We start from the raw sequence: 27,816 nt of genomic DNA, 5'->3' as shown, positions 1-27,816 counted from the left end.
GAAGGCTCTGCTCGAAATTCACACTGCGCATTCGTCAGTAAATTGCTAGAGTCACCACCAGCTGGGCATGAATCATACATTCCCACCTTGCAAACGCAGCTAGTAAGAGAGATGGGGGCGGTAGCTGGTAGGAAGGTTTTCGCCCTTACTGGGCTTAGGTGTGGGAATCACGATGGCTTCACACCAGTGTCTGGGAATGTACCCTCTGTCCAGATGCAGTTGTACGTGTTAAGCAGAAAGTGCCTGCCTGTAAGAGCAAGGTGCTGCAACATGTGGATGGCGTCTGGCCCTGCGGCAGAGGATCAGGGTGAACTGAGAGCATGATCTAGCTCCCTCACAGTAAAGGCAGCATTGTAGCACTCACGATTCGCAAGGGGGTATCGCCCGAGCCTCCTCCACTCGTTTCCAAAGAAAGAAGGCAGGTTGGAGTGTGAAGAGCTCGAAACATCCGCAAACTGGCGGCCCAAGGTGTTGGAGATATGAATAGGGTCCACGATGACATCATCAGCTAGTGTCAGGCAAGAAATTGGGGAATGTATCTTGGTTCCAGAGAGTCATTGGAGATTGGCGCACACGACACGGGAAGGTGTGGAACTGTTAAAAGAACTACTGTATGAATATGTTGACAATGTCCACTATGGACAAACATTAGTAAGTGTAATTCTGAAGAAGGTTGGGTTATCCCAATTGAAACCTAGGTAAATCTAGGTAACTCCACAACTGAGGCTGTTAATTTTGAATTTAACTGTATGAAATCCACTTGGCTCTTTTGCAATCACGAAGAACGCGATGACACTTTGCATGCATCTGTTTATAATGAATGCAGGTTGCCATCGTAGAATGGCGGTTAAAAACGCGGAGAGTACGTCACTGTGCGCAAATTGCGTCGTAGCATGCCTCAGTCCACCAAGGGACTGGGACACGACATGGTAAAGAGGGAAGTGCAGGGAATGGAATGTTCTGCAGCAGTAAGGATAAAGTTTGTGAGATAGTCCACCTGATCATGGCAACTGGGAAAATCTCGTTCTTTGAAGGTCGCCAGGGAGGAGTAAAGCTGTCAGTCAGCCTTAGAAGGCTACCATTTGGGTGTGCACTTGGATGGGGTGGAAGTCTGCAAATGGATAGCACGCAGGAAATGGTCGCTCGAGTAGGTGTCAGAAAGAACGGACCTCAGAGGGGCAAGCTGGGCACTGCAAAAGTATAGGTCCAAATTGGAATAGACATGCGAGGAGTTGGAAAGGAAAGTGCGTGCTCCAGTGTTAAGGCAGAAGAGGTTAAGTTGGTTAAAGTGGTCAGCCAGGAGGGCACCTCTCTGACAGGTCCTGGGAAAACCCAAAAGGGGACGATGCACGTTAAAGTCACTGAGTAGCAAAACGGTGGGGGTAGTTGCCCAATAAGCTGACGGAAGTCTGCCCTGGTGACAGCAAATGATGTAGGGAAAAGTCAGGTGGGGAAGGAAAAGGCGAGCTGAAACAGCTTGAAGACTGGCAGTCAGGGAGATGGGTTAACTATGAATGTCATCCCGTATGAGCAGCATGACGCCCTTATGAAATGGAATGCCGACCTCAGGGGGATGTCAAAATGAATTGGTAAGAAATGTGAAAGCTTGAAGCGGTCGTGAGGGTGCAGTTTCGTTTGCTGAAAGCAGAGTACAAGGGGACCAAGCGATGCTAAAAGCAGCTGTAAATCCTTTTTGTGGTACTGAAGGCTACAAACGTTCCATTTGAGGAGTCAAACTGAGGAAGAGACGTAGGTGTGCCACTTCGGCGGTTGCCGAGTGACAGCCGTCGTTACTACAGGACACACAGGTAGGAGTATCTGGCTCTGTGGGGTCTGTAGAAGCATCAGCATGCTTGCGCGGTCGGTCTGTGGGGTCCAACGCTGAAACACGGTTGTTGGTGGGCATCAGGATCACTGGCCAGGCTAAGGTATCACGTGGCAACACCATCAAAGAGGTGAAGGAGAAGACCGTTTGCCATTGGTGGACTTCTTCGAGCCTTCCCAGTTGGAGAGACACTCGGGTTTTGTTTGTCCAGAGGGATGGAGGATATCTTCAAAGGGGCACTCCTCCTGTCCTTTCTGGCCTGCCAGTTGTGTAGCTGGTGGCTGTGCCTCTTCAGGCGAGAGTTTAACAGCTTGTTGCACAGTTGGACGGGGGGATGGCGATGCTACCTTCACACTGGGCGATTTCACAATCTCAGATCTGAATTGGAGGCCGCTTGTCTGTGTGGCCATGTCCTTCATGGAACGAGGGGTAACAAGAACAGAACTATAGATATCAGACGGGAGAATATAGGGCTTGCTAACGATTGGGTAAGGCACCTTTTCCTTTACCTGGACCCCATGATCAGCCCGCTCATCAAGATACATAGGACAATCCCAAGATGAGGTGGCATGGCCGCCGGACTGATGCGCATCGCTACCACAGGTGACATGTGGCTAGGTGTGAACAAGACAGTCTAGTGTGGTTGAAACGATGGATCTGGGCTTCGATACGAACAGTGTCACCGTGCAGAAATGAGGCAGCAAACAGTTGTGCTTGAGAATCAGAAGTCGTCTCCAAAAGCAAGGCCATTCCATAAACGAGAACAAGATTTCACAGGGCCAGAAATTGCATCGACATCTTTCTGAATAATAAACGGATTTATCGTGGCGAAGGACTGACAGTCTTCAGTACATGAGACCACGAGGAATTGTGGGTTAGCTGGATGGGTCTTTGAATCATTAGCCTCACTACGTTTACGTTTTGCAGACATTGAGTGCGGAGACGATTGACTAATCGCATGGAAATCTCCCATGATTGCCATCGTCTTCGCTCCTTTCAACTGGGGGCTCCCTTCACATGGGGGTGCACCCGCCTTAGGTGATTGTTCACACCTGAGGTCACACCTCCCTAACACATGACAAAGGGACCAACCGGCAATTTGGGAAGGTCACAGCTCAGGCAATCACCCCTCCATAGGCCTGGCCTGCACCAATCTACTGTAAAAGCGTATCACAGATCGTAAGGGCGCAGTAAGAGACGGAAAATAATAGCTGATAATGTTAAAGAAATTCCCACCAGAAAATACAGGAATGTGCTTTGATAAAGACTCTTCTGGACAGCTTACTCTTAAATCGCACGGACAACGGATTATTGAAATGACCCTTAGAAACCACAATTTTCCACAGTTACTAAAGGGTCTGAAATGTTCGTACAAGTTAATCCTCAGGTTGTGGAAGCATAGGACAATGTTACTTGCTCTATACCGTACACAACTGACAAAGCAGAGGAATGTTGATATTTAATACACCATTGACGTAACGAATTCCACGAGAAATAATTATTAGTAATTAACGCACTGTTCCCGATAAGACCATGATCTGCATTTTTTATCGACTAGTCTATCTACAGAATAATTCCGTAGGATTAACTGAATGAAATTTGTACCCCTCGTTTGGATCTGACGTGAGTTGAAGGGGGGAACTTCAACTCTGCAGTTCAATAACCCAGCTGCCATAGGAATAAAATTCAGGGAAGCGTAAACTGTAGGTGTCTAAAGTACTGAGTTGAAGGAAACATTCATGAGGGGGTACAAACAACATAGCAGGTGCACTTTGAACTTCATGTCCTGGTGGAGCTTTGCAGGAAAACTTCATGAAGTGTAAAGTAATCTAGAAACAGTCTCGTCAGTAAAATTAACAACAGCTTCTGAGAGAACTCTCCATTCCCTGACAGTAACTGTTCAAAGTACCTTAACAATAAAAATTACATTGTATTACACACAGGTGTACTACCTCATTTTTAAAGATCTGTTTTGGTGATGGATTTTACCTTCCTCGAGCAACAAAATGGTCCTCTTTACATTGCACAAACGCGGCACCCAAAAGAACTTAGTATGCTGCAGTCTTAGTCGAGCTGCCCTTCTGCAATAGTTACATGTAAAGAGCCAACACGTCTGTGTCCGCCCCATTCTCTCACCTAGAGTTCGCTCACACTCCACTTTCAACCCAGAGACGCCGTATTTCATTGCAGCTGCCAGAAGTTGTGGGGACACGCTTGGGCGCTGTGGGGCCCGTAGGGTGTAGCAATAGGAGACCAGGTGGCGCAGGACCGGGCCTTCGACGTCTGTGAGGGTGATGTGGCCGCTGCTGACCTCCGGCGAGTCCTGGTGGACCAGGGCGCCCAACACTGGACTACTCGCTTGCAGGACGGCCCTGTGCGCCGCCAACCGCGTCTTCCCCGCCGCCAGGGTCACCATGGAGCATTCCCCGGCGTCCAGCAGGGGGCCGATGTCCAAGCCCGCCGCCTCCTCAGCCTCGGTAGCGTCTTCCATTGACGATGATTCTGAAACACGGCGTCACTGATGATTCGTCTGCCATTACACAACACCATCAATATTTGTATGATGTGCAGGCAGCAACGGCTAGTAAATGTTGTCCATCACAAATCAATCGCAACACCGCGGTATTTTATGTTTGTCAAACACAGGATACAGGTGAACAGCTACAGATTATCAATGACACAATTGCTTCAACAACCCCCCCTCCCCTCCCCTAGTATCTCTTAGTACTTAGGTAAAATCATTTACGACTTGAATCTGTACTACTCTGCTCCTGCAGAGTTGACTATGAGTTGCCGAAGTCTGGGTTGCCTCACTGAGGAACATTACCTCAGGGAAACTGCCACAGTCAGACTGCACATACTCCCAAACATACTTAACACGATAATGTCCAGCCAGTCACTCTACACAACTGCCCATTAAAATTCCTACACGACGAAGATGACACGCTACAGATGCGAAATTTAACCGACAGGAAGAAGATGCTGTCATACGCAAACGATTAGCTTTTCAGAGCATCCGCACAATGTTGGTGCCGGTGACGACACCAACAAAGTGCTGACAAGAGGAAAGTCGCCAACCGATTTCTCATACACAAACAGAAGTTGACCGGCGTTGCTTGGTGAAACGTTGTTGTGATATCTCGTGTAAGGAGGAGAAATGCGTACCATCACTTTTCCGACTTTGATAAAGGTCGGATTGTAGCCTGTCGCTATTGTGGTTCATCGTATCGCGAAATTGCTGCTCGCGTTGACCGAGATCCAATGACTGTTAGCAGAATATGGAATCGGTGGGTTCAGGAGCGTAATACGGAAAGCGGTGCTGTATCCCAACGGCCTGGTGTCACTAGCAGTCGAGATGACATGCATCTTATCTGCCTGGCTCTAACGGATCGTGCAGCCACGTCTCGATTCCTGACTCAGCAGATGGGTACGTTTGCAAGACAACAACCATTTGCACGAACAATTCGACGACGTTTACAGCAGTATGGACTATCAGCTCGGAGAATATGGCTGCGGTTACCCTTGACGCTGCATTACAGACAGGAGCGCCTGCGATGCTGTACTCAACGACGAACCTTGGTGCACGAATGGCAAAACGTCATTTTTTCGGACGAATCCAGGCTCTGTTTACAGCATCATGATGGTCGCATAGGTGTTTGGCGACATCGCGGTGAATGTACATTTCAAGCGTGTATTCGTTATTGCCATGCTGGCGTTTCACCTGGTGTGATGATATGGGGTGCCACTGGTTACACGTCTCATTCACCTCTTGTTCGATTTGACGGCACTTCGAACAGTGGACGTTACATTTCATATGTGTTACGACCCGTGGTTCTACCCTTCATTCGATCCCTGCGAAACCCTACATTTCAGCAGGATAATGCAGGTCCTGGGATACAGCAAATGTTCGACTGCTGGCCTGGCCAACACATTCTCCAAATCTCTCACCAATTGTAAATGTCTGGTCAATGGTGGCCGAGCAACTGGCTCGTCACAATACGCCGGTCACTACTCTTGATGAACTGTGTTATCGTGTTGAAGCTGCATGGGTAGCTGTACCTGTCTACGCCATCCAAGCTCTGTTTGACCCAATGCCCAGAGGTGGTGTTCTGGGTACTGATTTCTCAGGATCTATGCACCCAAATTGGGTGAAAATGTAATCACATGTCAGTTCTAGTATATTTGCCAGTGAATACCCATTTATCATCTGCATTTCTTCTTGGTGTACCAATTTTAATGGCCAGTAGTGCAATACACCGGCAATTAAGATGAGTAGTTTTGACTGAAGTGCAGTTACTGACAAAGGTCCAATGTCATACGGCAAAGAAACTTGCTCTATATTTTTATCCATTAATGCGGACCCGCTTTATGCTGGGGAAAAAATAGTTCCAATTTTGACCAGAAGGTGCAAATCTGGCACACTGAATGCAAGAAACGCGTACAGATTTCGAATGGGACGTGGGCAGAGATCGTCAAACAAGTGAGAAAGGCATTATGTTATTATTATTATTAACAGCTACTTACTCAGTTTGGTCAATTGAAAACCGAAGACGTCGACGAGATGATGTACAGCGCCAGATATGCACCAACATACCAACATTGAAACAATTTTTTTCCAGCTTAAATCGGTTTTGCATTAATGCATTTGCATCTCTACCAAGGTTCGCTTTCATACGATAATTACAGCTCACATTGGACCTCCGTAAGTAGCTGATCTTTAATTACAGTCACTCTGTACTAAGAAGTAGAGAACCGTTTTGGAACTGTTTTCACATCTGTACAGCATTTGAGATTATATTTGTAAGAGGGTATATTTCATTGACCTGACTTCAGCATCACAGTTTCCAATTCTGACTCAAGAAATTCTAATTTACGGTACATACAACGAGACAAAAAATCGATTTCCACTTATTGCACATCATTTTTTCAATAAACGTGACAAATTAAATTCCAATATGAAAAGGTATACATCTGAATGTTTATGCTGCCTCACTCCTGTCCCACACTTCCGATGGTTTATCGTAATGGTCTCCTCTGAATCAAGGACACACACATTCCTTTCATTTCTGGAGTTGGAAGGAGCGGCCAAGTACCACACAGTCTCGGTACTTTTGGTATTGGACGCGAAGACGTAAGACTAGCGCAGACTTGGTACGCCAGGGTTTTTACGCTCTCGTGCTCCTCGGCAAGAAGTCTCGAACATCGCCCGCAGCTCCCAGATGGCGTCATTGAGACCAGTTTGGGGGTGTCCGATAGGGAGGGTTTCGGGCAGAGCACCAACGGCTGACACACTGCCATCATCACACTGGGGGAGTGCTTCATCTCCTTATCTTCATCTCCATATCTGCCACCAGTAAAAAATCGCATGAAATTGTAAGTGGGCTGTTTAGGTTTTTATGTTGGTAATGTCACGTAGCGCTCTGTGTAAAAATCACTGGCTGGGCTGTGTGCAGTCTGTGGCTGGTTGGAATTGTTGGAATATTCGCTATTGTGGTGTTGGGCAGTTGGATGTGAACAGTGCGTAGCGTTGCGCAGTTGGAGGTGAGCCGCCAGCAGTGGTGGATTTGGGGAGAGAAATGGCAGAATTTTGAGAGCGGACAATCTGGACGTGTGTCCACCAGAAAAAGGAAATTTGTAAGACTTGATGTCATGAACTGATATACAGGATGATCAAAAAGCAGTATAAATTTGAAAACTTAATAAACCATAGAATAATGTAGATATAGAGGTAAATATTCACTCACATGCTTGGAATGACATAGGGTTTTATTAGAACAAAAAAAAAAAGTTCACAAAATGTCCGACAAATGGCGCTGGACAGCAAAACTGCTACAGTGACGGGTGAGAGGTACGCCGATATGTTACAGAATCGCATCATCCCCAGCCTGGCTGATAAACACCTGCTGGAACGTAAGATATTTATGCAGGATGGCGCTCCACCCCATACTGCTAGGCGCGTGAAAGATCTCTTGGGCGCGTCGTTTGGTGATGATCGTGTGCTCAGCCGCCACATTCTTCATGCTTGGCCTCCCAGGTCCCCAGGCCTCAATCCGTGCGATTATTGGGTTTTTGGTTACCTGAAGTTGTTAGTGTATCGTGATCGACCGACATCTCTAGGGATGCTGAAAGACAACATCCGACGCCAATGCCTCACCATAACTCCAGACATGTTTGACAGTGCTGTTCACAACATTATTCCTCGACTACAGCTATTGTTGACGAATGACGGAAGGAATATCGATTATTTCCTGTAAAGATCATCATCTTTACTTTGTCTTACTTCGTTATGCTAATTATTGCTATTCTGTTCAGATGAAGCGCCATCTGTCGGACATTTCTTGAACGTTTGTATTTCTTTGGTTCTAATAAAACCTTACGGCATTCCAAGCATGTGTGTCAATTTGCACCTCTCTATCGACATTATTCCGTCAGTTTTCAAATTTATACTGACTTTTTGATCATCCGGTGTATACATATAATGACTGTTGAGCATTATTAAGGTAAATATATTGTTTGTTTTCTATCAAAATCTTTAATTTGATAACTATTTCCATCAGTAGTTAGTGCCTTCAGTAGTTAGAATCTTTTATTTAGCTGGCAGTATTGGCGCTCGCTGTATTGCAGTAGTTCGAGTAACGAAGATTATTGTGAGGTAGGTGATTCATGAAAGGTATAGGTTATTGTTAGTCAGGGCCATTCTTTTGTAGGGATTATTGAAAGTCAGATTGCATTGCGCTAAAAATATATTGTGTGTCAGTTTGGTGTTTACCAGAATAGATAAAGAGCGAAATGTCTGAGTACGTTCAGTTCTGCTCAGCTGTTTGAAAATCAAATAATATAAGAGGTTTACCACGACAGTCAGTCATTCATAAATTTTTCTAAGGGGATGTTTCAAAATCAGTGGGGGGAAATCACTCCTGAGTTCCAATGTGCTACCAGAATTGCACCTGACACAATGACATTACAGAGGGAGTTACGCGTGTACTACAACAGTAGAGCAGCTTCTGATTAGCCACACATTTCTGTTGTCAATGCTAAGCGAGGCGTGGTGTGGTCTAAACATTTATGCTACGTGCAGATTTGTGGTAAATATTCTATGGGACCAAACTGCTGAGGTCATCGGTTCCGAGGCTTACACACTTCTTAATCTAGCTTAAACTAAATTATGCTAAGGACAACGCGCTCGCGCGCACACACACACAAACACACACACACACACACACACACACACACACACACACACACACACACACGAAGAACGACTCGGACCTCTCCGACGGTGGGAGCTGAGCGCACCGTGGCAAGGCGCCTCAGACCACGCGGTTATGCCACTTGCTACTAATAGACGGGAGATGAGTGCTTTCGAGTGAAGAATTTATGCTATACCCTGTGGCAATCCGATGGAAGGTTTTGGATTTACCAAGTGCGTAGAAAGGGGCCTGCTATCATCTGTAGTGCCAACTGTGGTGTTATGGTATGGCGGTGTTCCTCGTGGTTAGTGTGTAGTCCCCTTCATTGCTCTCAAGGAAACGCTAACTGGCTCTGAGCACTATGGGACTTAACATCTATGGTCATCAGTCCCCTAGAAATTAAAACTACTTAAACCTAACTAACCTAAGGACATCACACACATCCATGCCCGAGGCAGGATTCGAACCTGTGAGAAACGCTAAATGCCAGAGGATATAAAGTCGTGTGATGCGCACAGTAGACGAACAATTCGAATACCACGACTGCTTTTATCACGACGACAATGCTGCCTGCCATAAAGCAGAACCCTCTTGGCAACATTTAGAAACTACCACTGCTGAACGAGACTGGCCGTCCCACAACTCCGATCTGAGCCCCGTGGAACGTCATTCGAGAGAGTAGGTACGCCGATGTCGCTCTAGACTTCAGCGTCCATCACCAATACAGTGTCTGATGTCCGATGCTGAGGAAAAATGGAACTGCCGTACAGAAATATTCAGAAACAACTTTTCTGAAAGTGTTTACAGCAGAGTTCAACACGTCAAAGACGAAAAGTGGACACACTCCAAATTAATGAACACTGGAAAGTGTCTGGATACGTTGAATCACATGAAATATGGTACCTGACAATATACAGGGTGGTCCATTCATATTGACCGGGCCAAATACCTAACGAAATACGCGTCAAACGAAACAAGTACAAAGAACGAAACTTGTCTAGCTTGAAGGGGGAAACCAGATGGCGCTGCCATAAGTCAAACGGATATGAACTGCGTTTTTAAAAAAAATAGGAACCCCCATTTTCATTACATATTCGTGTAGTACGTAAACAAATATGAATGTTTTAGTTGTACCACTTTTTTCGCTTTGTGGTAGTACGTAAACAAATATGAATGTTTTAGTTGTACCACTTTTTTCGCTTTGTGGTAGATGGTACTGTGATAGTCACAAACGTATAAGTACGTGGTAGCACCAGTGCGGGTGGTATTTGCTTCGTGATACATTGCCCGTGTTAAAATGGACCGTTTACCAATTGCGTAAAAGGTCGATATCGTGTTGATGTATTGCTGTTGTGATCAAAATACCCAACGGCCGTGTGCTGTGTATGCTGCTCGGTATCCTGGACGACATCATCCAAGTGTCCGGACCGTTCGCCGGATAGTTACGTTATTTAAGGAAACAGGAAGTGTTCAGCCACATGTGAAACGTCAACCACGACCTGCAACAAATGATGATGACCAAGTAGGTGTTTTATCTGCTGTCGCGGCTAATCCGCACATCAGTAGCAGATTAATTGCGCGAGAATCGGGAATCTCATAAACGTCGGTGTTGAGACTGCTACAGCATCTAATGCACCCGTACCGTATTTCTGTGCACCAGGAATAGCATGGCGACGACTTTGAACGTCGTGCACAGTTCTGCCGCTGGGCACAAGAGAAATTACGGGACGATTACAGATTTTTTGCACGTGTTCTATTTAGCGGTGAAGCGTCATTCACCAGCAGCGGTAACGTAAACCGGCATAATATGCACTATTGGTCAACAGAAAATCCACGATGGCTGTGACAAGTGATACATCAGCGACCTTCGGGGGTTGATGTATGGTGCCGCATTATGAGAGGAAGGATAATTGGCCCCCATTTTATCGATGGCAATCTAAATGGTGCAATGTATGCTGATTTCCTACGTAGTGTTCTACTGATGGTACAATAAGATGTTTCACTGCATGGCAAAATAGCGATGTACTTCCAACATGATGGATGTCCAGCACATAGCTCGCTTGCGGCTGAAGCGGTTTTGAATAGCATATTTCATGACATGTTAATTGGTCGTCTAAGCACCATAGCATGGCCCGCATATTCACCGTATCTGACGTCCCAGGTTTTCTTTCTGTGGGGAAAGTTGAAGGATGTTTGCTATCGTGATCCACCGACAACGCCTGATAACGTGCGTCAGCGCATTGTCAATGCATGTGCGAACACTACAGAAGGCGAAGTACTCGCTGTTGAGAGGAATGTCGTTACACGCATTGCCAAATGCACTGAGGTTGACGGACATCATTTTGAACATTTATTTAATTGTTGTTGTGGTCTTCAGTCCTGAGACTGGTTTGATGCAGCTCTCCATGCTACTATATCCTGTGCAAGCTGTTTCATCTCCCAGTACCTACTACAACCTACATCCTTCTGAATCTGCTTGGTGTATTCATCTCTTGGTCTCCCTTTACAGTTTTGACCCTCCACGCTGCCCTCCGATACTAAATTGGTGATCCCTTGATGTCTCAGAACATGTCCTACCATCGATCCCTTCTTCTAGCCATGTTGTGCTACAAATTTCTCTTCTCCCCAATTCTAGTCAATACCTCATCATTAGTTACGTGATCTACCCATCTAATCTTCAGCATTCTTCTGTAGTACGACAATTCGAAAGCTTCTATTCTCTTCTTGTCCAAACAATTATCGTCCATGTTTCACTTCCATACATGGCTACTCTCCAATATTTTCAGAAAAGACTTCCTAACACTTAAATCTAAACTCGATGTTAACAAATTTCTCTTCTTCAGAAACGCTTTCCTTGCCATTGCCAGTCTACATTTTATATCCTCTCTACTTCGACTATCATCAGTTATTTTGCTCCCCAAATAGCAAAACTCCTTTACTACTTTAAGTGCTCATTTCCTAATCTAATACTCTTAACATCACCCGACTTAATTCGACTACATTCCATTATTCTCGTTTTTCTTTTGTTGATGTTCATCTTATATCCTCCCTTCAAGACGCCATTCATTCCGTTCAACTGCTCTTCCATGTCCTTTGCTGTCTCTGACAGAATAACAATGTCATCGGCGAACCTCAAAGTTTTTATTTCTTCTCCATGGATTTTATTACCTACACCTAATTTTTCTTTTGTTTCCTTCACTGCTTGCTCAATATACAGATTGAATAACATCGGGGTGAGGCTACAAGCCTGTCTCACTCCCTTCCCAACCACTGCTTCCCTTTCATTCCCCTCGACTCTTATAACTGCCATCTGGTTTCTGTACAAATTGTAAATAGCCTTTCGCTCCCTGTATTTTACCCCTTCCACCTTCAGAATTTGAAGGAGAGTATTCCAGTCAACATTGTCAAAAGCTTTCTCTAAGTCTACAAATGCTAGAATCGTAGGTTTGCCTTTCCTTAATCTAGCTTCCAAGATAAGCCATAGGGTCAGTATTGCCTCACGTGTTCCAATATTTCTACGGAATCCAAACTGATCTTCCCCGAGGTCGGTTCTACCAGTTTTTCCATTCGTCTGTAAAGAATTCGCGTTAGTATTTTGCAGCCGTGACTTATTAAACTGGTAGTGCGGTAGTTTTCACATCTGTCAACACCTGGTTTCTTTGGGATTAGGATTATTATATTCTTTTTGAAGTCTGAGGGAATTTCGCCTGCCTCATACATCTTGCTCACCAGATGGTATAGTTTTGTCAGGACTGGCTCTCCCAAGGCCGTCAGTAGTTCTAATGGAATGTTGTCTACTTCGGGGGCCTTGTTTCGACTCAGGTCTTTCAGTGCTCTGTAAAACTCTTCACGCAGTATCCTATCTTCCATTTCATCTTCATCTACATCGTCTTCCATTTCCATAATATTGTCCTCAAGTACATCGCCTTGTATAGACGCTATATATACTCCTTCCACCTTTCTGCTTACCCTTCTTTGCTTAGAACTGGGTTTCCATCTGAGCTCTTGATATTCATACAAGTGGTTCTCTTATCTCTAAAGGTCTCCTTAATTTTCCTGTAGGCAGTATCTACCTTACCCCTAGTGAGATAAGCCTCTAGGCATCCCTGCTTAGCCATTTTGCACTTAATTAATGTGCTTTTTACAGGTAACTACGCCGTAACAGAATGCGTTTTCAGAACTGATAAGTTCACAAAGGTACATGTATCACATTGGACAACCGTAATAATATGGTCAAACGTACCTACGTTCTGTATTTTAATTTGAAAAACCTACCTGTTACCAACTGTTCGTCTAAAAGTGTGAGCCATGTGTTTGTGACTATTACAGCGTCATCTATCACAATGCGAAAAAAGTGGTCCAACTAAAACATTCATATTTCTTTACGTACTACACGAATATGTAATTAAAAATGGGGGTTCGTATTTTAAAGAAACACAGTTGATATTCGTTTGCCCTATGGCTGTGCCATATAGCGCGCTTACCATAGCGCCATCTGGTTTCCTCCGTCAAGCTAGACAAGTTTTGTTCTTTGTAGTTTTTTCGTCTGACGCTTATTTCGTGATATATTTGGCTCGGTCACGATCAATGGACCACCCTGTATATGGTCGTATTGGTGCCTGGGGTATAAAATCACCGCTGGAGTAGTACTTTGACGCTTTATAGTAACAGACTTTTAAAAGGTTTACTTACAGGTGTCGCACTAAGTCTAAATACCTCTATTAGGTGGTATTTGAACAAAAATGAAGTTTAACACCAGTATGAGAACGATGACTTTCTGGAAATCCATTTCCTCTAATAACCGTTAGTTGTAATCCCCAAATCTAATTTATAGTTTGATATAACTAGTATTAAGATCCCATTAGATTTTTATGTTAGTCATTAAGTTTTCTCTTGCTATCCTCATGTCAATCAGGTTATATCACATTATTATACACGTTATTTGCGTGCAAACAGAATCGTCACTCTGATACGTGTTATGATGCTCTCAACCATGTGGGGAACTCGCCTTCAGCTTAGAATAGCAACACGTAAAATATAAGCTGAATTATGGGCAGCGACGTCAAGGGCGGCTACATCTGGAAAAGCTGCCTCAGCTGAGGAGGGGCGGTGTAGAGGGCTGTTTGCACCTGACGAGCGACACGACGGCCTACCCGAGTTCAAAGGAGATCGTCAACTGTAGGCTATAGCGTGTGAATTTTCTAGCTATCCACTGAACAGGCTTCCTATCTGGATTAATTTCTTTAAGGGTCCACGTGCCTAAAAATTTTATTTTCCAACAACTGCATTACTTTACATGGCACTCGTCCATCTGCCGGGCCGTTACTCAACTACCTTTATTGTTACTGTGGTATGTTATTGATGCAGCATGTTATAAAATTCCAGATACCCTTGTTTAGATTTCGTAGTTTTAATTGCACTACCTTACAATTACTTTCTCCCAAAACATTCTAAAATAAACACTATTTGCTGGTTCACGACACAATATTTTTTTAAAAATAAATGGCCTAGTCTTGGCCACAATATTTCATTACAATTGATTGGTTCCGGCTCTGCAGTCATCATCAGACCTACAAATGATAAAATATAAACATAAAATTAACAGTTTTTAACAGAGTAAACCGCCGTTTCAATGTACATTATTATATGTATCTGTTGTACCATCGAGATTTCCACTTTTAAGCCATTATCAAGTACAATGATGAAAGTTGTTAGACCACTGTAAGTCATGCGTTTTAAGGCTGTCCAAAGCAGCTAAGCAAGGCTAAAATGTCTAATATGTAACATCTTCAAGACACGTTAGCCTTGTTACCCTGCTTTGGACTGCCTTAACAGACATGACTTAATAATGTTCTAACAACTTTTATCATTGTACTTGATAACAGTATAAAAGTCAAATTTTTGATAGTACAAAAGATAAATATAATAACACACAGTCAAATGGCGGTTTACTCTTTCAAAAAATATTGAATAGCTGTGGTTCAATGCCATCTAAAGCTTTACAAACATTGCAGAAGTACCAAACAAAGTAAATCACATTAAACGTCAAAATAAAATGAGCAAGTTACATAACACACTCCTGGAAATTGAAATAAGAACACCGGGAATTCATTGTCCCAGGAAGGGGAAACTTTATTGACACATTCCTGGGGTCAGATACATCACATGATCACACTGACAGAACCACAGGCACATAGACACAAGCAACAGAGCATGCACAATGTCGGCACTAGTACAGTGTATATCCACCTTTCGCAGCAATGCAGGCTGCTATTCTCCCATGGAGACGATCGTAGAGATGCTGGATGTAGTCCTGTGGAACGGCTTGCCATGCCATTTCCACCTGGCGCCTCAGTTGGACCAGCGTTCGTGCTGGACGTGCAGACAGCGTGAGACGACGCTTCATCCAGTCCCAAACATGCTCAATGGGGGACAGATCCGGAGATCTTGCTGGCCAGGGTAGTTGACTTACACCTTCTAGAGCACGTTGGGTGGCACGGGATACATGCGGACGTGCATTGTCCTGTTGGAACAGCAAGTTCCCTTGCCGGTCTAGGAATGGTAGAACGATGGGTTCGATGACGGTTTGGATGTACCATGCACTATTCAGTGTCCCCTCGACGATCACCAAAGGTGTACGGCCAGTGTAGGAGATCGCTCCCCACACCATGATGCCGGGTGTTGGCCCTGTGTGCTTCGGTCGTATGCAGTCCTGATTGTGGCGCTCACCTGCACGGCGCCAAACACGCATACGACCATCATTGGCACCAAGGCAGAAGTGACTCTCATTGCTGAAGACGATACGTCTCCATTCGCCCCTCCATTCATGCCTGTCGCGACACCACTGGAGGCGGGCTGCACGATGTTGGGGCGTGAGCGGAAGACGGCCTAACGGTGTGCGGGACTGTAACCCAGCTTCATGGAGACGGTTGCGAATGGTCCTTGCCGATACCCCAGGAGCAACAGTGTCCCTAATTTGCTGAGAAGTGGCGGTGCGGTCCCCTACGGCACTGCGCAGGATCCTACGGTCTTGGCGTGCATCCGTGCGTCGCTGCGGTCCGGTCCCAGGTCGACGGGCACGTGCACCTTCCGCCGACCACTGGCGACAACATCGATGTACTGTGGAGACCTCACGCCCCACGTGTTGAGCAATTCGGCGGTACGTCCACCCGGCCTCCCGCATGCCCACTATACGCCCTCGCTCAAAGTCCGTTAACTGCATATACGGTTCACGTCCACGCTGTCGCGGCATGCTACCAGTGTTAAAGACTGCGATGGAGCTCAATATGCCACGGAAAACTGGCTGACACTGACGGCGGCGGTGCACAAATGCTGCGCAGCTAGCGCCATTCGACAGCCAACACCGCGGTTCCTGGTGTGTCCGCTGTGCTGTGCGTGTGATCATTGCTTGTACAGCCCTCTCGCAGTGTCCGGAGCAAGTATGGTGGGTCTGACACACCGGTGTCAATGTGTTCTTTTTTCCATTTCCAGGAGTGTATTTAGCAGCGCCAGTGCATGGAAGAGAAACCGGATGTTAACCTAGGTTTCGGCGCGGATAACCACGCCTTCTTAGGAACACACTAAAACTACAAACTGCCTAAAGAGACATGATCCAACATTAACACAGAACGCCCAAAAGGGCAAAAGACTCGCATAAGAAGTAAAATAAACCGTACGTGTGTACCATGTCAATAGCTGTATTTAAACATCAGAAGCGAGCTTCCTAACCCCAGCCAACGTTCGATGGGCCGCGGGCTCTCAGGTAAACTCAGTTTACCTGAGAGCATCAACATCAGTTGAAGATTATCACTTCTGGACACTGAGATAAAGACTCAACGGCAGTAGCGGACATTAATTGCATCACATTGGTATGTCCTTAACTGCAGGACTGCTCAGCCAGTCTTGTATAAGAAACTGGTTGAGAGAGGTTACCCCGCTCCGGATCTGTTATCTACATACATACTGCGCAATCCACCATACGGTGCGTGGCGGAGGGTACCTCGTACCACAACTAGCATCTTCTCTTCCTGTTCCACTCCCAAACAGAACTAGGGAAAAATGACTCCCTATTCCTCTGTACGAACCCTAATCTCTCGTATCTTTGTGGTCTTTCGGCGAAATGTAAATTGGCGGCAATAAAATTGTACTGCGGTCAGCCTCAAATGCTGGTTCTCTAAATTTCCTCAATAACGATTCTAGAGCAGGCTGTTCCAACCGAGCTCTAGGGAGCCGGAGCGCTCACTGAGGCAGCTCGAAGCCCCCGTGAAGGGGGAAAGCGACCTCACTGCCCCACGGCCGCATGGAGCCGCAACTGACGCAATAGCCCGTGTTCAGTGACAGCTATGACTAGCCGCGGGAGCCCTGTACCTCTATTTGAGGATACCTTTCTATTCATTGAGAGGAATTGTCATCCGCAATGTCTTGTATGTCATAAAGTATTTAATTCTGCGAAGTATAATTTGTTGTTATTGTTGTTGTTGTTGTTGTTGTGGTCTTCAGTCCTGAGGCTGGTTTGATGCAGCTCTCCATGCTACTCTATGCTGTGCAAGCTTCATCATCTTCCAGTACCTACTGCAACCTACATCCTACTGAATCTGTTTAGTGTATCCATCTCTTGGTCTCCCTCTACGATTTTTACCCTCCACGCTGATCTTCAATACTAAATTGGTGATCCTTGTTGCCTCAGAACATGTCCTACCAACCGATCCCTTCTTCTAGTTAAGTTGTGCCACAAACTTCTCTTCTCCCCAACTTTATTCAATACCTCCTCGTTAGTTATATGATCTACCCATCTAATCTTCAACATTCTTCTGTAGCACCACATTTCGTAAGCCTCTACTCTCTTTTTGTCCAAACTAGTTATCGTCCATGTTTCACTTCCATACATGGCTACGCTCCATACAAATACTTTCAGAAACGACTTCCTTAAATCTATATGTTAACAAATTTGTCTTCTTCAGAAACGCTTTCCTTGCCATTGCCAGTCTACATTTTATATCCTCTCTACTTCGACCATCATCAGTTATTTTGCTCCCCGACGACATTGTACACCTCTTCACGCACCGCACTACGATCAGGCAAGAAGGCGTTGCACGCAGAGAACTGGTAGCCAGGATTAAGAACGACAAACCAGGAGACGTAAGTTCAAAAATGGTTTCTTAATACGGAGGGTATCAAAACATGCAACACAGTCCGTGTTCTGTAATGCGTTTATAATTTTCAGGTGAATGAGAGCGGAGAAAACACTACTGAATGTGCAATTCGAGCAAGCTACAGGGTCGCTCACATCATTGCGACGAGTGGCAAGCCGTTTTCGGTGGAACCACTCGTAAAATCGTGCATGGTAGGAGTTGCAGAAAGTTTGTTTCCAAGGGAGGTGCAGACAATTGAAGGGGTCTGCCTGTCGAAACAAACAATGTCTCGTCGAATCGTGGACATGGCAGCGGATTTAGAGACACAGCTCAGGAAGAAGGCGGAGAGCTTTGTTGCATTTTCGCTAGCGCTTGACGAAAGCACCGACATATCGGACTGTGCTCAGCTTGCAGTCTCTGTGCGTGGTGTCGACATGGAGCTGCAAGTAACTGAAGAACTCTTGGATGCAGTACCACTCGATTACAGGGCAACAAGACGTGACATTTTTGAAGCTGTTTGTGAATCAGTGCACAATATGAGTTTGCCGTGGGGTAAGCACCGTTCTGTAGCGACGGACGGTGCATCACAAATGATCGGGCGTCACCAAGGTTCTGCTTCTCGCTTGAAAAATAAACTTAGGGACGAATTCGGGAAAGACATTTTGACTCTTACTTGTTTTATTCACCAAGAAGCACTGTTTGCTTAAACAGTAGAGCTATGTGGCAAATGGCTCTGAGCACTATGGGACTTAACATCTGAAGTCGTCAGCCCCTAGAACTTAGAACTACTTAAACCTAACTAACCTAAGGACATCACACAACACCCAGTCATCACGAGGCAGAGAAAATCCCTGACCTCGCCGGGAATCGAATCCGGGAACCCTGGCGTGGGAAGCGAGAACGCTACCGCACGACCACGAGATGCGGACAGTCGGGGAAAAGTTCTTGATGTTTTCTTTGCCATTCGTGAGGAAATATCCCTTTTTCTCGAAATGAAAGGCGAAGAAATGCGTTGTCTGAAAGATATCAAATGGATATCAGACCTGGCGTTCCTATCTGACGTAACTATGCATCTGAGTAATTTAAATCTGCGACTGCAGGGCAAAGGGCTGCTAATCGCTGACATGCACTACCAGGTAAGCGTTCATGGAAAAGTTACGTTTACCTGAGAGGCAGCTGAGCGATGGACATTTAACGTTCTTCAATCGTCTTGCTTCTTTAAAACTATCTGAAGGTACTACTTTCGGCGATTACCAAGCAAAGTTAAAGCAGCTCATCACGTCGTTTGAAACACGATTCGGAGACCTCACTTGTTTGGAAATGGAACTCAAGGTGTTCAGCACTCCTTTTTCAGTTTCCCCGATGAATTGTCACCGTCAATTCAATTGGAGATTATTGAATTGCAAAATTCAACTTTGTTGGAAGAGAGGTACTACAACACGTTGGATTTGTCACGATGGTATCGTTCATTTCAGCAAAAAACATTTCCCAAGCTCCACAACAATGCCGCTCAGATCATGTGCATGTTTGGATCGTATTGCAGTGAGCAGCTTCCTCAGCAATGAAAAGAGAAAAAAGTAAGGAACGATCGTTTCTTCAGGATACAACAATGAAGGCCATCCTCCGCATTAACGCTGCGAACACTTTGTAGCTTGACATTTGCTTTTCATTACGAGATCGGAAATATCAGGCGTCAGAGGCCCAATAAATTTAGTATGCAGTTTCTTGTAAAACAGTTGTTTCTTATTTATTTCCTGAACACCGTATTTCATGGTGTAGCATGTCACCACGTCTTAGCAGCTAAGAGTTGTCGTTCTTGCAAGGCGCAGCTGGCACAACAAAACTGTTGTCTTGCCGCCTGCCACGTGCGCCGTGCCGGCCCTCTTGAATGGTCACAGCGAGCGACGCGGCTCCCTGGAGCAGGGAGCGCTCCGTGGCTCACAACAGAGCCGACGAGCTGGAACAGCCTGCTTTAGAGACTCCCACCCGAGTTCCTGAAGCGTTTCCGTAACACTCGCGTGATGTTCAAACCTACCAATAACAAATCTAGCAGCCCGTCTCTGAACCGCTTCCATGTCCTCCCTCAATCCGACCTGATAGGGGTCCCAAACGCTCGAGCAGTACTCAAGAATAGTTCGTCCTTTACAGATGAACGACATCTTCCCAAAATTCTACCAATGAACCGAAGAAGACTATCCGCCTTCCCCCCAACTGCCATTACATGCTTGTCCCACTTCATATCGCTCTGCAATGTTACGCCCAAATATTTAATCGACGTGACTGTATCTAGCGCTACACTACTAATGGAGTATTCAAACGTTACGGAATTCTTTTTCCTATTCATCTCCATTAATTTACATTTATCTACATTTAGAGTTAGCTGCCTTTCTTTACACCAATCACAAATCCTGTCCAAGTCATCTTGTATCCTCCTACAGTCACTCAACGACGACACCACAGCATCATCAGCAAACAGCCGCACATTGCTATCCACCCAATCCAAAAGATTATTATGTAGATAGAAAACAACAGCGGACCTATCACACTTCCCTGGGGCACTTCGGATGATACCCTCACCTCCGATGAACACTCACCATCGAAGACAACGTACTGGGCTCTATTACTTAATAAGTCTTCGAGCTACTCACATACTTGGGAACCAATCCCAAATACTCGTACCTTAGTTAGGAGTCTGCAGTGGGACACCGAATCAAACGCTTTCCGGAAGTCAAGGAATATTGCATCCCTCTGATACCCTTCATCCATGGTTCGCAATATATCATGTGAAAAAAGGGCGAGTTGCGTTCCGCAGGAGCGATGCTTTCTAAAGCCGTGCTGATGCATGGACAGCAACTTCTCTCTCTCAAGGAAATTCATTATATTCGAACTGAGAATGTGTTCGAGAATCCTGCAAAAAACCGATGTTAAGGATATTGGTCTGTAATTTTCAGTATCCGATCTTCTACCCTTCTTATATATAGGCGTCACCTGCGCTTTTTGCCAGCGATAAATGCAAGCTAAGTAAGCAGCCAATGCAATAGAGTACTCTATGTAAAACCGAATTGGAATCCCATCAGGACCTGGTGATTTATTTATTTACAACCCATTCAGCTGCTTCTCAACCACAGGGATGTGTATCACCATTTACTCCATACGAGAATCTGTACGAGACTCAAATGGCGGTATGTTTGTACGATCCTCCTGCGTAAAAGATTTCTCAAATGCTAAATTTAAAATTTCAGCTTTCGTTTTGCTCTGGATGGAAGCCTTCGATCTGCTTACCGATTTTACGTAAGACCAGAATTTCCTTGGGTTTTCAGCAAGATCTTTTGCTATGGTATGACGGTGGTAGTGGTTGAATGCTTCGCGCATCGCTCTTTTTACAGCAGCACGAATCTCTACTAACTTTTGCCTGTCCTCATTCTCCCGATCTTTCTTGTACCGCGAGTGCAACTGCCTTTGCTTCCTGAGCATTCTCCGAATTGCGCTGTTAAACCACGGTGGGTCTTTTCCGTCCGTAGCCCACTTTTTCGGCACATACTTGTCCAATGCGTGATTTACAATATTTTTAAAAATAATTCTTCCACGTCCATCGTACCGGAAGTAAATGACGTCGATTCCTTTGCTAAGTGGGATGCTAAGAACTACTTATCTGCTCTTTCTAGTAAGAATACTCTCCTAGCCTTCTTGAGCGACTTTTTAACTTTTGTAACCATAGTCGTAATGACAACATCATGATCACTAACCCCTGTCTCAACACTGACACCGTCGATGAGGTCTGGTCTGTTCGTGGCTACCAAATCTAAAATACATTCCTGGAAATGGAAAAAAGAACACATTGACACCGGTGTGTCAGACCCACCATACTTGCTCCGGACACTGCGAGAGGGCTGTACAAGCAATGATCACATGCACGGCACAGCGGACACACCAGGAACCGCGGTGTTGGCCGTCGAATGGCGCTAGCTGCGCAGCATTTGTGCACCGCCGCCGTCAGTGTCAGCCAGTTTTCCGTGGCATATTGAGCTCCATCGCAGTCTTTAACACTGGTAGCATGCCGCGACAGCGTGGACGTGAACCGTATATGCAGTTAACGGACTTTGAGCGAGGGCGTATAGTGGGCATGCGGGAGGCCGGGTGGACGTACCGCCGAATTGCTCAACACGTGGGGCGTGAGGTCTCCACAGTACATCGATGTTGTCGCCAGTGGTCGGCGGAAGGTGCACGTGCCCGTCGACCTGGGACCGGACCGCAGCGACGCACGGATGCACGCCAAGACCGTAGGATCCTGCGCAGTGCCGTAGGGGACCGCACCGCCACTTCCCAGCAAATTAGGGACACTGTTGCTCCTGGGGTATCGGCGAGGACCATTCGCAACCGTCTCCATGAAGCTGGGCTACGGTCCCGCACACCGTTAGGCCATCTTCCGCCCACGCCCCAACATCGTGCAGCCCGCCTCCAGTGGTGTCGCGACAGGCGCGAATGGAGGGACGAATGGAGACGTGTCGTCTTCAGCGATGAGAGTCGCTTCTGCCTTGGTGCCAATGATGGTCGTAAGCGTGTTTGGCGCCGTGCAGGTGAGCGCCACAATCAGGACTGCATACGACCGAGGCACACAGGGCCAACACCCGGCGTCATGGTGTGGGGAGCGATCTCCTACACTGGCCGTACACCTCTGGTGATCGTCGAGGGGACACTGAATAGTGCACGGTACATCCAAACCGTCATCGAACCCATCGTTCTACCATTCCTAGACCGGCAAGGGAACTTGCTGTTTCAACAGGACAATGCACGTCCGCATGTATCCCGTGCCACCCAACGTGCTCTAGAAGGTGTTAGTCAGCTACCCTGGCCAGCAAGATCTCCGGATCTGTCCCCCATTGAGCATGTTTGGGACTGGATGAAGCGTCGTCTCACGCGGTCTGCACGTCCAGCACGAACGCTGGTCCAACTGATGCGCCAGGTGGAAATGGCATGGCAAGCCGTTCCACAGTACTACATCCAGCATCTCTACGATCGTCTCCATGGGAGAATAGCAGCCTGCATTGCTGCGAAAGGTGGATATACACTGTACTAGTGCCGACATTGTGCATGCTCTGTTGCCTGTGTCTATGTGCCTGTGGTTCTGTCAGTGTGATCATGTGATGTATCTGATCCCAGGAATGTGTCAATAAAGTTTCCCCTTCCTGGGACAATGAATTCACGGTGTTCTTATTTCAATTTCCAGGAGTGTATTTCCATTACGCGTTGGCTGTCGATTTAGCTGCTCTAGACAGTTTTCAGATAATGTGTTCAAAAGTAATTCACACGACGGCTTGTCTGTACCACCTGTAATGGGTCCGTAGACATCCCAGTCTATACTAGGTATGTTGAGGTCGCCTTGGACTAATATAGCATGATCCGGGTACTTCTGCGATACAGAATGTACACTCGCTTTGAATGGTTCTAGAGCTGCCACGTTGGAACCTGGTGGCCGGTAATAACACTCCACAATTAAGTTTATTTCCCCTAGCCCTGTTAAACGTGTCCAGGTAACTTCACTATCACACTCTACTTCGACCTCAGTAGACACTTGTCAACTACAATGAAGACACCACCTCCTACGGCGTCCAATCTGTCTTTCTGATACACGTTCCAAGCCTCGCTAAATATTTCAGGACTTCCTATCTCAGGGTTCAGCCAGGTCTCAGCCCCGAGAATAATTTGCGTGCCACACGCTTCCTGGAGGGCAGTAAATTCAGGAACCTTATTCCGAACACTCTGAAAATTTACTGCTAATATCTTGATAGCTGAAGTGTCTTTATACTGAGCGCATCCTGATGTCCCTACCTTCACGTCGACTGGTGAGTCTTCATCAGGACACCTCGCACTAGTGTCTAGCCTAAAAAAAAAAACCATGTGCACGCCACAAGTACTCTGTTACCGTAGTAGCTGCTTCCTTTGTGTAGTGCACCTCTGACCTATCTAGGGGCAAGTCTAGAAATATGCAGCCAAGACCGTCACAGAGTCGACGAAGCTTCTGGGTGAGACCCTCCACTCGGCTCCAAACCAACGGACCCCGATCCACTCTGGGAATGATGCTGCTTGCACCCTGCGTGCGAGGCCAGCGGTCTTCACCAAATCCGCCAGCCGCCTGGACGAACTGAGGATCGCCTCAGAACCCAAGCGACAGGCACCATTGGTGCCGACGTGAGCAACTACTTGCAGACGACTGCATCCCGTACGCTCGATAACCGCAGGCAAGGCCGCCTCCACATCTCGGATGAGGCCCCCCGGCAGACAAACCGAGTGCACGTCGGGTTTCTTTCAAGCCCTGTACGCTATTTCCCTAAGGGGCTCCATCACCCGCCTAACGTTGGAGCTCCCAATAACCAGAAAGCCTTTGCCCCCGTGTGCCTGCTCGGGCCACCTGTCCACTCACAGGATGAACGGGCGAGGCCAGCCGGCCAGCCTCCACATTGGCCCTCCGCCTCGAGCGACACGAACGCGTTACATTCCGCCACTCACCCTGAGGTGAGGGCGGCCCCAAAGCGCCGGGTACACTAGAAAGTGCCTCGGTGGCTGAGTCAGCGGGCGCAGCAAGCGACACCTGCGGTGTCTCAAGCGACGCGCCAGACCCTCCGCTGTCGCTGCACCTCTAGACAGCAGCCTGAAGACGGCTGACCGTGGCCAACAGCAGGCTCAGCTGCTCGCGAACCGCGGCCTGCTCCTCCTGCGGCCGCACATCGCACGCACACACCCTATCCATCCTACTGCTAATATCTAACGACTCCGCGAATTTATACTCTACAGCTATCAATAAGCAATATTACTTCTCTGAAATACGAGAATACGCAAGGATTTCATGCAATTAAATATGCAAGCGCACAAGCACTCGGAAAGAAATTAAGAATCAAACTACAAAACAAATAAGAAAGCTAAATATGCGACTCGCTACTGTACTGATACGCCACCAGCGGCTGCTCAAGGCTCACTCTTGTTTTCCTGCACAGTTTCGATAGGTGTAAGCATCGCTTGCTCACAGACTATTTGAAAACCACTGGCGTCCAAATTTAATATGTGAGTTGCCGAGGTCTTCATTTTCACATGACTTCGGCCCGGTTCGCAATCGGGTGCATAATTTTGTGTTTTAATTTGCGTACAGACCTGCCTTTGTACATTAAATTTTCATTATTGCTCGCCTGTGCATTTTATATCACTGTGTTACTGGCATTGTCGTACATACCGCTGCTTGTACTGTGTGTGTCCTTCAGGATTATTCTTTTACTATAAGCACATCTGTCTGTGTGCTACATTTCTCGTCTTGTTGTATGATATTTCCAATTTTGTTCTTCACCTATTTTTGTACTTATTGTATGATAAAGAGTGTCTGCACTTTCATATTTTGTCTTTTATTCTAAGATCATATGCTTATTTGCCATAATATTGTTGTATAGTGTTGTTTGTAATTCTGCTCCAATGTCATTGTTATCACTGCCCAAAAGTGTCATGGCCGGCCGGAGTGGCCGAGTGGTTCTAGGCGCGTCAGTTTGCAACCGCGCGACCGCTACGGACGCAGGTTCCAATCCTACAATGTTACTTAAAATCCGTCCTGATTGCAAATTTTTTATTCATATGACCGGTTTCAGTTCATTCAGAACCATCTTCAGATCTGATATTTCAGTTACAGGAGTAACCCGTCCAAATCCAGCAACTATCACATTCTATGTCACTTAAAGAAGAACATGTGAAAGTTGCTCTATTTGGACGAGTTACTCCTGTAACTGAAATATCAGATCTGAAGATGGTTCTGAATGAACTGAAACCGGTCATATGAATAAAAAATTTGCAATCAAGATGGATTTTAAGTAACATTATAAAATCACTGATTACTGTTATCCCATAAGACATTATGTCTGTTTTCGCTACGAATCCTACGTCGCGCGCGGATGTGTGTGATGTCCTTAGGTTAGTTAGGTTTACGTAGTTCTAAGTTCTAGGGGACTGATGACCTCAGACGTTAAGTGCCATAGTGCTCAGAGCCATTTGAACCATTCCTTTTTTTAAGTGTCATGACCCACCTACCGTTGGGGGCTGATAACGGTCCGGCGCCGTAGTGTTGAAACACTATCGTCAGCGTGGCTCACTGTTGCGGTCAGTCAACTTGGGTCTGGACATTTTGAGCACGGCTTTACTCGTATAGGTGTTTCACCAAAACAACAACAGTAGTGTTGCCGTTCTTGGAGTGTGTCGACGTTCTAAATGAATACGGACAAGTCCTGTTTCCGCACCGGTGTTAAAGAACGTGAGACAGAAGTTCGTTTACTGGCGATTTGGGAACTGCTCCTGGGAGAGACTGACGGCCAACTGCGCCACGAATTTTGAAAGAAGTTTACTGTTGCCACAGGTGAGAATACCGGACGCAGTGCGTGATCTTCAAGCAGTGCTCGATCTGTGTGACTACAGTTAAACGTTTCATGGTCCAGCTTTTCGAATGTGCGAACAATTGTGAAATGGTATCCGTAGGAACTTCCAGGCTGTCGTGGATGCAGATGGTGGTCACATTGAGCAACGTTTGTAAGCTGGAACTTAAAAATGGTCAAATGGCTCTGAGCACTATGCGACTTAACGTCTGAGGTCATCAATCGCCTAGAACTTAGACTTAATTAAACCTAACTAACCTGTAGTCTAGGGGTAGTGTCTTTGACTCATAATCAAAACGTCCTCGGTCCCGGGTTCGATCCCCGCCACTGGTAAATTTTGATAAATAACCAGCATTGGCGGCCGAAGACTTCCGGCATAAGAAGTCAGCCTCATTCTGCCAACGGCCTTGTCAAAGAGGGCGGAGGAGCGGATAGAGGTTCAGGGCACTCTCTTGTTATAGGGGTGGGAAATTGCCCCTAAAGGCGGAAGAATCAGCAATGATCAACGACATGAGGATGCAGAAGGCAATGGAAACCACTGCATTAAAGACACGTAACGTGTATCCACAGGCCTGTAGTTGAAGTGTCATGATGATCTCTCCATTGGCAAAAGATTCCGCAAAAGTCCCCCATTCGGATCTCCAGGAGGAGACTGCCAAGGAGAAGGTTACCATGAGAAAAAGATTGAATAATCAACGAAAGAATGATGTTCTACGAGTCGGGGCGTGGAATGTCAGAAGCTTGAACATGGTAGGGAAACTATAAAATATGAAAAGCGAAATGCAAAGGCTCAATCTAGATATAGTAGGGGCCAGTGAAGTGAAGTGGAAGGAAAACAAGATTTCTGGTCAGATGAGTATCGGGTAATAACAGCAGCAGAAAATGGTATAACAGGTGTAGGATTCGTTATGAATAGGAAGGTAGGGCAGAGGGTGTGTTACTGTGAACAGTTCAGTGACCGGGTTATTCTAATCAGAATCGACAGCAGACCAACACAGACAACGATAGTACAGGTATACATGCTGACGTCGCAAGCTGAAGATGAACAGATAGAGAAAGTGTATGAGGATATTGAAAGGGTAATGCAGTATGTAAAGGGGGACGAAAATCTAATACTAATGGGCGACTGGAATGCAGTTGTAGGGGAAGGAGTAGGAGAAAGGGTTACAGGAGAGTATGGGCTTGGGACAAGGAATGAAAGAGGAGAAAGACTAATTGAGTTCTGTAACAAGTTCCAGCTTGTAATAGCGAATACCCTGTTCAAGAAT

The 27,816-nt window shown here is 46.2% G+C and overlaps 1 protein-coding gene across 1 annotated transcript in view; it reads right to left on the bottom strand.

Moving 5' to 3' along the window:
- Positions 1 to 27,816, bottom strand: part of LOC126281663 (ankyrin repeat domain-containing protein 65-like) — a 73,648-nt gene that overhangs the window by 23,136 nt on the left and 22,696 nt on the right. The window contains exon 2 of the mRNA XM_049980812.1: positions 3,962 to 4,327. Coding sequence (XP_049836769.1) covers positions 3,962 to 4,316 — 355 coding nt within the window. The 5' untranslated portion in view covers positions 4,317 to 4,327. The remainder of the gene's footprint in view (positions 1 to 3,961; positions 4,328 to 27,816) is intronic.

This window comes from Schistocerca gregaria, chromosome 7 (assembly GCF_023897955.1).
Source record: "Schistocerca gregaria isolate iqSchGreg1 chromosome 7, iqSchGreg1.2, whole genome shotgun sequence".
In the NCBI taxonomy this organism is placed as follows: domain Eukaryota; kingdom Metazoa; phylum Arthropoda; class Insecta; order Orthoptera; family Acrididae; genus Schistocerca; species Schistocerca gregaria.
Note: the sequence above shows the minus strand (reverse complement) of the source record. Positions and strands in the feature narration are given on the sequence as shown.